Source organism: Hemibagrus wyckioides, linkage group LG01 (genome assembly GCF_019097595.1).
Source record: "Hemibagrus wyckioides isolate EC202008001 linkage group LG01, SWU_Hwy_1.0, whole genome shotgun sequence".
In the NCBI taxonomy this organism is placed as follows: domain Eukaryota; kingdom Metazoa; phylum Chordata; class Actinopteri; order Siluriformes; family Bagridae; genus Hemibagrus; species Hemibagrus wyckioides.
This window is the reverse complement of record NC_080710.1, coordinates 5,331,794-5,343,825: the sequence shown is the minus strand read 5'-3', so window position 1 is coordinate 5,343,825 and position 12,032 is coordinate 5,331,794. Positions and strand designations below refer to the sequence as shown.

General features: G+C 39.7%; 1 protein-coding gene across 19 annotated transcripts in view; it reads left to right on the top strand.

Moving 5' to 3' along the window:
- Window positions 1-12,032, top strand: part of cobl (cordon-bleu WH2 repeat protein) — a 68,932-nt gene that overhangs the window by 53,855 nt on the left and 3,045 nt on the right. For all 19 annotated transcript variants that reach the window (XM_058386656.1, XM_058386638.1, XM_058386631.1 and 16 more), the window contains 3 exons: window positions 8,755-8,977; window positions 9,938-10,041; window positions 10,243-11,882. In XM_058386656.1, the coding sequence (XP_058242639.1) occupies window positions 8,755-8,977; window positions 9,938-10,041; window positions 10,243-11,882 (1,967 nt within the window). The remainder of the gene's footprint in view (window positions 1-8,754; window positions 8,978-9,937; window positions 10,042-10,242; window positions 11,883-12,032) is intronic.

Sequence of the window (12,032 nt, the reverse complement as noted above, 5' to 3'; positions counted from 1 at the left end):
TGAGAAGGGAACCCATCCTCATTTGGGTGACACTGGACAGTAAATAATGTCTACAACAGCAACCAAGGGCCCATGAGAAACTATTAGGTCAATGTAGTTTCTGAGTTCATTGTAGGCACTAATTCCTTTCTGGAACAAGCTGACAGATGTAATGGCAGATCCGTGACAGTGTGAAAGTCCCCAAGTGGCTCTGTCCACGGCTGTCTCCTGGGTCACAGGCTGTCCACACATATCCATCCACAGCATCAGTGAGCACCACCAAGTGACAAGACACCAACCGGGGTAGGGCAGTGGTCATACTGGAAACTCAGAACACTGGAAGCTCGGGAGTGGGAAGTATAGCTCGACAGAGGAGGACAGACAGACAAAGAGAGAGATAGAGAGAGAGATATTAAGTATACTTGTGATAATGTGATGTTTAAAGACAATGTAGGTTATGTGTAAAGTGCAGGCAGGGACTCCGGCAAGACTAGCTATGACAGCAAAACTAAAAGGGGGAGCCAGAAGGTGACAGACATGAAGGCTTCCCGGGACATAAAGCATCCAACCACTTCACAGTCAGCAAACCTGAGCGACTTGTGAGGGTGGTAAGGCGACAGCATCCAAACGTCCCAGTACACCAAACACTCTATGCCCATGAACCTTCCAGATCTGCTCCTTTACCTAAGAAAACTATACAATGTAAGCTTGACTAAACAAATGTGTCTTCAGCCTAGACTTAAACATTGAGACTGTGTCTGAATCCCGAACACTAATTGGAAGGCTGTTCCATAACTGTGGGGCTTTGCCCCCTGCTGTAGCTTTTGCTACTTGAGGCACTACCAAATAACTTGCACCCTTTGATCAGAGTAGGCGTGGCAGATCATAAATAACCAAAAGATCGCTCAGGTACTGTGGCGTGAGACCGTTTAGTGCTTTATAGGTCAGTAACAGTATTTTATGAATGCAAAATTTGACTGGGAGCCAATGTAGTGTGGCTAATATAGTGATGTGTTCATAGAGTGATGTGTTCGTATCTTCTGGTTCTAGTTAGTACTCTAGCTGCTGCGTTCTGGACTAACTGGAGCTTGTTTATGCTCCTACTGGAACATCCAGACAGTAAGGCATTACAATAATCCAACCTAGAGGTAACAAAAGCATGAATTAGTTTTTCTGCATCATGAAGTGACATCATATTTCTTATCTTAGCAATATTTCTGAGATGGAAGAAGGCTACCCTAGTGATATTATCTACATGAGCTTCAAACGAAAGACCAGAATCAATAATCACACCAAGATCTTTTACTGCTGGACAAGATGAAACAGAAGGACCATCCACCATTACTCTGTAATCAGAAAGCTCACTTCTAGCTGCATGTGGTCCTAGTACTAGCACCTCTGTCTTGTCCGAGTTAAGCAGGAGGAAGTTAGTAAGCATCCACTGAATAATGTCCTTTACACAGTCTTCAATCTTCAAGCTGGCGTCTCTCATCTGACTTAGCTGAAACATAGCTGTGTGTCATCGGCATAACCTGTGGAAACTAATACCATGTTTACGAATAATTGCACCAAGGGGTAGCATATATATGGAGAAAAGCAATGGGCCTAAGACAGAACCTTGTGGAACACCGAACATAACTTTGGTATGCATAGAGAAGTCACCATCTAGATCTACAAACTCAACGATCAGTCAAATAAGACCTGAGCCAGGAGAGGGCTGTTCCTTTAACACCAACAACATATTCTAGTTTTTCAAGTAGAACAGTGTGGTCAATGGTGTCAAAAGCTGCACTAAGATCGAGTAACACCAGTAAGGAGACACAACCCTGATCAGAAGCCAGTAACAGGTCATTGACCACTTTAACCAGTGCTGTTTCTGTGCTATGATGAGGTCTAACTCCTGACTGATACATTTCAAGAATGTTATAGCAATAGCTGGCCAGCTGGTTTTAGGGTTGAAAGTCTTTGTTAGAAGAAGGTACAAATGTTGCCATCACATTTTGTTTGATTCCTAGGTGTGCATGGCTGTGGCATTATCAGTTCTGTCTCTCAACATTAGAGCGATACATTCGTCCTTTTTTTGCCACTCAAAAATGTAGAACCTAACCAAGTAACAGCAAGATACACAGTTTTAAAATGGTCTTAGAAAAATAACAGCTTCATTTCAATTGCTAAAGATATTCAGAGCAAAGAATGCAAGCAAAAAAAAAGTAAGTGATTAATGATTTTTTTGTCCTGGCTAGGGAATTCTCTCTCTCTCTCTCTCTCCCTCTCTCTCTCTCTTCCTAGCACTAGCATAAACATTTCTAAACCATCAAGAATCTTTCCTCTCTCATAATGACCTACGGACAGGAGTACAAGCTATGATTTAAAGATCTGAGATCCTTAACAAACACTACATGTTCCACTGCCTTCGTTTATTATTACTGTGAAAAGATGTTCCAGTCAGAAGTCTTTTATCATGCGGGTTAGCCACGTACAATTATGTCAAGGCTAAACAGAAAGTCAGCCACTGGGTCAGCGTACCCTCACTTCTTACTCACTCACATTTTTTAGAGAATGTGCCCAGAGAAGCATGCAAAAGAACACGTTCAGTTCAAGAGGGACTGGATGTTTGTTTGTATTATGAGTCGTTAATGTAGCAATGATAGACAAAACGATAGTGAGAGAGAGTAAAATGTGCTAATGTTTGAGCGACGTGTGTACTGTTGCTTAAATTACTCACAGTATCGGTCTGTACTGTTACTGTTGTCAGTTTTTCAGGGTTTTTCTTTTCTTTTCTCTCATACAGTTTGAAGACAATTTCTAGTCTTCTATTTTTGTCTCTTAATTGATTTCTCCTAAACAGCTGTTTTACCTCTCTCTCTCTCTCTCTCTCTCTCTCTCTCTTTTACCTTTCCCTCCTTTATTTCTCTTCTGTTTTCATTCCTCCTTCAGTATACTGCTGCACACCCGTCCTGCTGCACTCTGGACGCCGATGAACCAAGCATCTCTTCCATCTCAGCCAATCCCTCGCTTCTTTCGCCTCCTTCCATCCTCCTTCTGCCCACCCTACATTCTATATTTTTCTTGCTTTCTGCCTATGTTCACATATCATGTCTTCTTTGTAATCCAGCCTTTTTTTTTTTTTAATAAGTGTCTGAAAATGTTTTTATATCAAGGCTCCTGGGACTGCATAGAGACCTTTGGGAACCGTAAAAAGTTTATTTGCATGCGATGAGGTGATGGATTTTAGGGATGAATTTTTGTTTATTGTTTTTTTTTGATTGCTGGTAAATGGTTGCCAGTTGTTAGCTAGAGAGAAAAGAAAGTGATTTAAGATGGTGTCATTGCATGCTGAATAAATTTATGCACATGTGAAGGACAGGCTGCAGCCTTCAAAACACCACTTGGCCTTTAAGGTTTGAGATATATCATATAAAATTGGGGTGCAAGAAGAATGTTCTATTGTGATGCAGAAATCCAGAGAAAGGACAGTTAAAACCGAAGTAGTTACATCATTAGTGATAAATCGCTAATCCCACTAATAAGTATTTTCATCACATAAGATAGACTATTTAAGGAATAAAGCACAATTCCTTTTATATGACAGCAAATTGTCAATGATTACACATTTAAATTTAATAATGAATAATTCAATGCAGTATTTATCCATTTATAGTTACTTTTAATAATGTTACACATTCATGACATGACTCTCATGTTTGCAGTTTCAGGTTTATTGTCATGTACACAGAGTGCTTTAAGCATCTATATACAAGAAAATTCTTGTGCTACAGTTTCACCAAGACTGCAAAGTCATAAGAAGTTATGAAGTACATAAAGTAGCTAAAGTAAGCATACTTCAGCTACTTTTTCCATCCAGGTAACAAGGCAATTTAAACACAGTCAAGAAACCAGAAAGTCCTCAGTATTGAAGAAGCTAATACTGTAGACTCTTGCCATAAGCATTTCATGTCTCTTTACAAGAAAAAAAGTGGGCCCATTTTAAAGATTATACTTTTTTGCATAAGTTAAATAACACTTTTAAACTTAGGTTTTCTGCGATAACAGGCCTTGTGTAAAGTTACTACTCAAGAACTGATATGAACATATATCACAATCAGCTTTATTGCCAAGTACTGTGGGATTTACACGTACAAGTCATTTGCCTTAGTGTATTGGTGCACAACAATAAAAATATAAAGAAAAATCTAATTATTTTAAGCAAGACTAACTGTGTAGAAAATATAGAGAAAAATATTAACTGTGTAATAGTGCAGTATTATATTGTATAAAAAGTAAACAAGCGCAAACAATTCAATTATATGAATTGACTTCAGCTAAAATCTGTCAACCATTTTCTTTTAAATATGGTCACCCAAAAGAGGTAATTTGATATATTAACCCAGGTTAAAATGAATGTCGTTGTGAATGAATACTTTATCAAGATTAAAATTTGATATACTGTATATTGGTGAGGCTTTGCTTTATCTGCCTCTATGGATAAATCGCCACTGGGGTACCATGAAATACTTTTCTGAACTATTTTATTCCATTGTGTAGTTATTTTTTTTGTCATGAAACAAGACTACTTCAGTATACATATATATATATATATATGAGATGTTATCTCAATGAAGGTTTTGCATGAAAATCCATTGTATTTAAGGTTTGATTATGCAGCACATTATGTCTTTAAGCTACAAGTTCATAAACTCTGCTGTTTTGGGATGCAACAAGATCATGGCTGATTTCAAATCTGGTGTCATTTTGAATCCAGTTACCAAAGACGGTGTGATCAGGAAGTCTCATCAGCACAGTTGAATCAATCATCTGTCATTTCAGACGTCTCCGGTTAGGATGTTTGTATCGAATGATTTGGAAGAGTTTGTTCTGTTAGCATGAGTGATGTGTTTTCTTTTCTTTTCTTTTCCATTCAACCCAAAATCAGTATTGTCTGTTTGACAGAAAAAGTGCCTTATTGCTTACAGGATAAAGACATGATTGTATGGCCATGTGTTTATTAAATGTCTGAATGTACATCCATTAATCCAGACTCCTCCTGACTGCTCTGTATTATCAGAGTCACAACCTGCTCCTCCTGTCGCTCCAGTTGGAAAGCCACGAAATGTTGAAATGTTGAAAAAACCTATCTCTCAACACATCGGATTAACATTCATGGCCAAAACTGAGGCATCAGTCTCATGTCATACGAGGTGTTTCTGTCGTTACATTGGCGTTATTTCTTCTTGTGTTAACCCGGTTCCATGGACAGGTGAGCACTTGCTCGAAATCTGGGTTAAATCAAGAGCAAGAGTTTTATAGAGGTCACCGATGGTAGTGTGACATTTTCAGCTAAGATCCATGCTCCTAGTAAAATCATAAATCCGTCCATATTTTTGGAACTGAAACAGATAACTTCAAAATTACTTTCGGACCAGAAGCAACATACTTCATTGCGATTCTAAGTGAACTGTAGTGTGGTGTTTTGGGACACTGCTGCAACATATCCTAAATTTGCACAAGCATGTTTTGCTGTGGTGTGGAAATGTAAAAAGTAGTCCAATTGTGGTTCTAGATCAGCAGTGTTTGTGCACATAAGAGATTGAGTCTGCAATCATGTGCCTGGCGAGTGCTGTGTCGTGTGTGTGTGTGTGTGTTTGTGTTTGTGTTTGTGTGTGTGGAAGAGAGATCTGTGGTCGCAGCTGCCGTGTTTTAAGAGCTCTGCTGGGAAACGGTTGGGAAACAGCATGTGACTCATGATATGTCCAGGAACCGGAGTAGTACAGCACATACACCTCCTCAGCTCACCCACATGATCCAAGGTTACCCAGTGGTTGGTTCAAACAGCTCAATCTTTCATGTCACATATATTAAAGCAGAATTACCTTTCATCTCACTTTTAGCCTTGATGTTTTTGGTTTTAGATGACTCTGTGTGTGTGTGTTCTAAAATTGGATGGAGAAAGCAGCAGGAGCAAGAGGCTGTTTTGTCAGGACAGATTGACTGAGCTAGAGAGCTTGAGCAAGAGGAGGCTGGATTTAGAAAAAGAAAGAAATATATAAGGTAATGCCAGTGCAGTCAGGCATGTTAACACAGTGCGAGAAGAGAGAGTGAGTGAGTGAGTGAGTGAGTAATTCTACAACTTGTTTAGTTTGGCTTCATTCCATGGATTTCAGACCATTTGGCCCTGGTTAGCAAGCCAAGGTTCAGGAGGTTCAGTATCGAATTGTACAGTCACAACAACAACTTTGCTCTAAATACACTGAAAAAATATGAAGGAATGGTTTCAGTCCCTTTAGTCCAACCAAGTAACTGCACTGGTAGCAATTTACAGATTTGCACAATAATACAGAATATTAAAACATTAATATTTTATACAAAATATTAAAACCAACATTAAAACCTCAAGATTCTGACACAAAAAAAGAAAGATATAAGAATGAAAATACTGGGCATGACCCCTGTTTGCTCTCAGAACAGCCTTGAGTCTTCATGACATGTGAGTCTGTGATTCCCCAAAGTCTTGGAAACATTCCTTTAAGATTTTGGTCCACATTAATTACTGCAGCTTCATCAGCTGCATGTTCATACTGCAGATCTCCCAATCTACCACATCCCAAAGGTACGCTATCGGATTAAACTACACCACATGACATCATGGTCATGTTCATGGAAGTAGTTTGAGACAATTTGTGCTTTGGCACAAGATCCTGTTCATGAAAGAAGCCAGTATAAGATGAGCAGATGAAACAATGATCAGTTGGTACTGTATTAAAACCTTCCTCACACCATCACACTACCACCACCAGCCCGAACTGTTGACACAAGACCATTTGGGTCAATAGAATCAGTCTGTCAATGGCAAGCTCTGACCCAGCCATCTGCATGTCACAACAGAAATTGAGATTCATCAAACCAGCTGACTATTTTCCAAAAATTTACCTGTCCAGTTTCACGAGCATGTGCCCTGAACTACTATAACTTTTCTTTCAGCTTAAACTAATCATTCTCATTCTCTTCTATCTTCTATCTAGGCTTTCCATCCACAGAGGTGCAGGTCTCTGGATGTTTGTTGGTTTTTGCACCATTCCGTGTTAGCTCTATTGAAAATTCTATGGAAAGGTCATTAAGATTAGATTTTTTTGCTTGATGTGAACATTAACTGGAGCTCTTCAGAAACTCATTATCTGCATTATGCTATGCATTACACTGCTTTCAGGTGATATTTGCTTGAATGGTGCATGTTTTGAGCATGGATTTTAATTGCTTGGAATAAAATCATACACCAAACATGCACCTGAGCTGAGAATCGAACCGACAACACCAACGGCAGCAACAATGTCCTGGTGAAATTTCACAATGTAACTGGTTTACATTAATTATGTGTGAATTGATCAGACTCACTGTACATTATTCAGTCTAGTCATTAGGAAACGTGTTTACCTTTGGTTTATTGTAAGCAATCAATTCAGGTTTTGTTTTTTATTTTTTATGTATATGTAATATATTTCTTAAATCTGTTGACATATTTTTTCAGTGCAGTTTTCTTTCAGTTTTGACCCATTGGGTAGAGCAAGTTCTGTACCTCAATGCTTTCCTTCAAAATATTTGGGAACACTGTGTGATAGTCATAAATGTGCCACTCGTTCTTTAGCCTCTCCTTGCAATCTCACATCCTGACTTCTCAGTTATTGGTGAAGTTACATGGCTGCTTCTAGCTTTTTAAAGTTTCTGTAAGTTGTAAACACAGCAACCAGTAAACAAAGAATGTATTCACGTTATATTGTATTTGACATTGTCTATAATGCCCTGCTTATTACTTTGAAGCTCTAAGTGGTTTAGCTCTGACATAATTCCTGAAGGCCTACTGTAAATCCTGAGGCTGTCACAGCTCAGAGAATGGAAGATAGTTTTCTTGTATCTCCTCTAAACCTAGCTCTAAACCTTCAACTCTGAAATCATGTAGACATTAGGAACATTTTATAGTCCAATTTTTGTAAGTCCAAAATTTGTAATATTGGTATACAGACTTGCTCTGTTCATTAACTTGTTCCATAAACCAAACATAAATAAACTAAAATTGATTTCTTAGAATTTTTACTAAGTTAATATCAACTACAACTACATACGTTTTCTTGCTGTCATGCCCCCAGCTCAGAAACTCTGAGCTCTACTCGTAATGACATCTATTCGGCATGCCTTGAACACACCCATAGTTCACTGGTCTTTTGTTTAAACAAAAATAGAAGTTTAGCAACCAGGCATAAGCTATAGACTTACAAGATTATTTTTTTTTACAAAATGATCTGGCTTCCAAGTGGTACAGCTATTGAAGTCTTTCATGTTTTTCTGCGGTATTCTAACAAACTCAAATCCCAGTGATTGCATTGCTTTAACATGCATTAACATGCAATTGACCTTCTTAGTTATGCTTTTTAAATAGGATTGCTTCTTGTTTCGGAGCCCAAGCTAGCATGTTACTTGAGTTATCAATCTAAACTATAACTCTATTTGCTCAAAACCTTGGGAGTTGTGCATCAAAAAATAATTCAGCAAACATTCTGCATGTTGAATATCACAGTGTATTATCTAACCAACGATAAACACATGGCTACAAGTCAGGTGTACACTGCATGTTGTTGTTGGATCAATGTTTTCCAAAAATTTGTTCCACCAAGCTGAGACATAATTTCAAATATGATAGAATGTAAACCTGGTTTGGGATTAGGTTTGACGATGATTAAAAAAAAACGATCATCTCGATGCTAATAGTTGTCCATTGTACTTCAGTCTGGCTGCATGTAGCGGAGCAGGAGGCCGAGACGGTGTCCATGTGCAGCAGCGAGAGCTTGGCCGATCAAGGGTACGCGCCGTCTGAGGGAATGGCTGACTCTCCAAGTACCTCCCCTGAGGACACTGTCTCTCTGGGCCCCGATCCCTCTCTGAGCCCCACCCAACCTCAGGAAGACTGCGACAGCGATGAGGGCTGTGCCACATGGGGCTCGCGCCACAGGTGCCTCATAATCACATATTCTTCTAAATTAGGAAGCTGGTTTTAAGCTGGTCTAGATGTGTGTCTTGAATCTGATAGCAGAACTCTGAGATTATAGGGTACGGAGAATTTTGCTTGGCTCAGTTCCATATCTTTTACACCATTTTCCCTCATGGCACAAGTAGCTCATCACAAAAAGACAGAGAAAATAATCTGTTTGTTTATAATGCTTGAAAATGTCCAAAAAGTCAATTTCAACACAAGTGTACTAGTAAAAAAAAAAAAAGGTTAATTCAATTACATTAATATAAACCTTGCAGCTGAATCTAGTCATAGATGCTGTGAAACCTGCAGGGAAAAAGACAACATGTTGTCAGCATGTACACTTTGGCTTAAAAAATTATATTCGTATTTAATCTTTTGTAAACACCTTGGTCCTTGTCCGTTGGGACCAGCTGGAGCTCTCCCACTTTAAGTGGAGATAGGTACAGCCTGGCTTGTGTTGCTACATTGCTTCTGCAAGGCTGTCTGCGCAGTCTGGCTTTTTTTTTCTCCCCGAGCCGCTGCTTTTTGAAGAGCCAGAAGCGCTAATGGATCTTGGAGCAGGAGCTGCCTGTGCTTGCAGCGTCACCTAAAACTTCGCTTCGCACACATCCAAGAAAGTCTTCCAGGAAAGAGCTATTTCAGTCTTCCAGGAAAGAGCTATTTTTCTAGCTCAGGCATATTAAAAAAGGTTGTATATTCAGTAGGTGCTGAAAGATGTGTCTCTTTGACTGTGGGCAAAAAATTATCAGAATGGCAGCACTGAAATAATGCAGAATAGTTTTTTTACCTCACATCATGAAAGTAGTTCAGAAGGAAATGGTGGTTGATTTTTGCATTCACCTCATTCATTATTTTCTGGTCTCTAGTCTCACTTACTAATAATTGTAGGAAATTATTATCATTAATCAGTAACCATGGTGTTCTCTGTGCAAGCAGTGGAAACATGCGACCTGGGGACCAATCAGTCAAGAGAAATGACACCGAGATCACTGCCCAGATCCACTTAACCTTGGCTGATTTGGATGCAGACTTAGCAGATGGTACATGTAACTTTATATATAAACTTCTCAATTAAAATTAAACTTCATTTTAAAAGCCTTTCTAGACTATCCAGGCTTTCAAGTTTATACTGCAGTTTGAAATTTCCTCCTGTCTGTGTGAGTGGAAAAAAGTCTAGCATTAATTCCCTGGTTTTTACTCAATAACTAATATCCACTTAAACTCTCTTTTCCATTGATTAGAAGTTAATCAGTCAGACCATGCATCTGTGTATGCGGATGATGAGATCCCTGTGTCTGTGGTGGATATGGACATTCCGGTAACAGCCATCGACGAAGTCATCGATAATAATCCAACCAGCTCGAGTGCTTATGAGGCAGAAATATTGCGTGGTAACCAGGTCAAACAGGATGGCTCAAACAAGCAAATCTTAGATCTTCAGTACCAAAACAACAAAGTTCGCATGTCAAAGAAAGCAAGTCCATCCCAAGCAGATCCGATTCAGTCAGGTGACAAGAAGGAGCAAACAGAGAAGGTCGCTCTGAGCCCTGGGATTAAAGGTAAAGTTGAACCGGATAAAAGGAAGCTACCAGAAACTTCTCAAAGTCCTGCAATAACTACTGTTACCCGGAGTGCACAGAATGTTCCTGAAAGCAGACTTTGGCCTGCATCAACAGTACAGAACCATCACAAGGAAAACACAGAAGTGGAGAGAGCATCGTCTATTAAAGCACAAAACATGATCAGCCAGAACACTATGTCTAGATTCGGCTTAAAGACTTTTACCATTGTCCCTACCAAACCGGTTGGGTCCCAAAATCACATCAAGTCAGAAGGCTCGTTGCGTACAGGTGCCATAAAAATTGATGAGTTGGGTAACATGGTCACACCAAGAGACACTCAAGACAAATCTGATCGCCTTGAGGAGGCAAGTGATGACCGAGATTCTCCACTACTGGACAAAGCTAAGGCCTTCTGGAGCTCAACTAGCAAGGATGATTCAGCACCTACTGCCTATAAAAGAGCTTCTATAAGGACTGGAGATGTTGAAACCCCCAAACCATTACCTGTAACAGTACCGTCACAACCTGCAGAAAAAGCAAGTGTTACCGAACCACCAAAACAGGTCAATGGGCCAAGCACTAATCTTGCATCTGCAGTAATGAAAAAGCTTGCTGTTTCAGATCCTGCTGAAAATATCTTTTTCTCAGAGCACAGGAAGAACCTTTCTTTCCTCAAACCTTCCAGAAGAACGTCAAGTCATTATGTGGCTTCGGCTATTACTAAGTACACAGGGAATTCCTCAAGCAAGGTAGATGGAGTTCAGGAGCTTCCTGGATCAATGCCTGCTGGACATACAGAATTAAGTAGCCAAGCCTTCAAGAGTGACCCAAGACCCATGCAAGCAGTATCGAACCAAAAGGCTTCAACCCTGAAGGAAAACTCTGTGCCTTTTCTTGCTGCTGCCAAACCTTACCTGAGTTATCCTGCAGAGAAGCAGGAAGTCTCCAGGGAAGCACAAATCATTGGTACAGATGTATCAAGCACTAAAGCTCTGAATTCCAGCCCAGGAAATAGCCAGCCTCAACAGCAAGCACGAATTGCTACATGCTCTGAACCCACTCGGACCTCAACTAAAGAGGACATATACATTAAAAAGGCCCCTGGATACCCTTTGCCCCTAAACAGTACAGTACACACTACCCGTCCTGCAGTAGCAAAGAAACCGGAGTTACACAGTCTTGGTCTCCAGCCAAGTCCATTTGGGCCAGTCAAAAAGTTTAAGCCTGTGGTCCCGAAGTCAGTGGAGAAGGAGACTTCCCTTCACAGTTCACTCATGGAGGCAATTCAATCAGGACATGGAATGGAACGTCTCAAAAAGGTGAAGTATCCAAAATAGGAAATAACTTTTTCTATTCCCTTTAGTCAGTTATGCAATAACCGCAAGATAAATGACAAGTATATTTCAGCTTGTAATTGCTTTAAATGTGGTTGTTAAAAATAAATAAATAAATGTACACTTAATTACTAA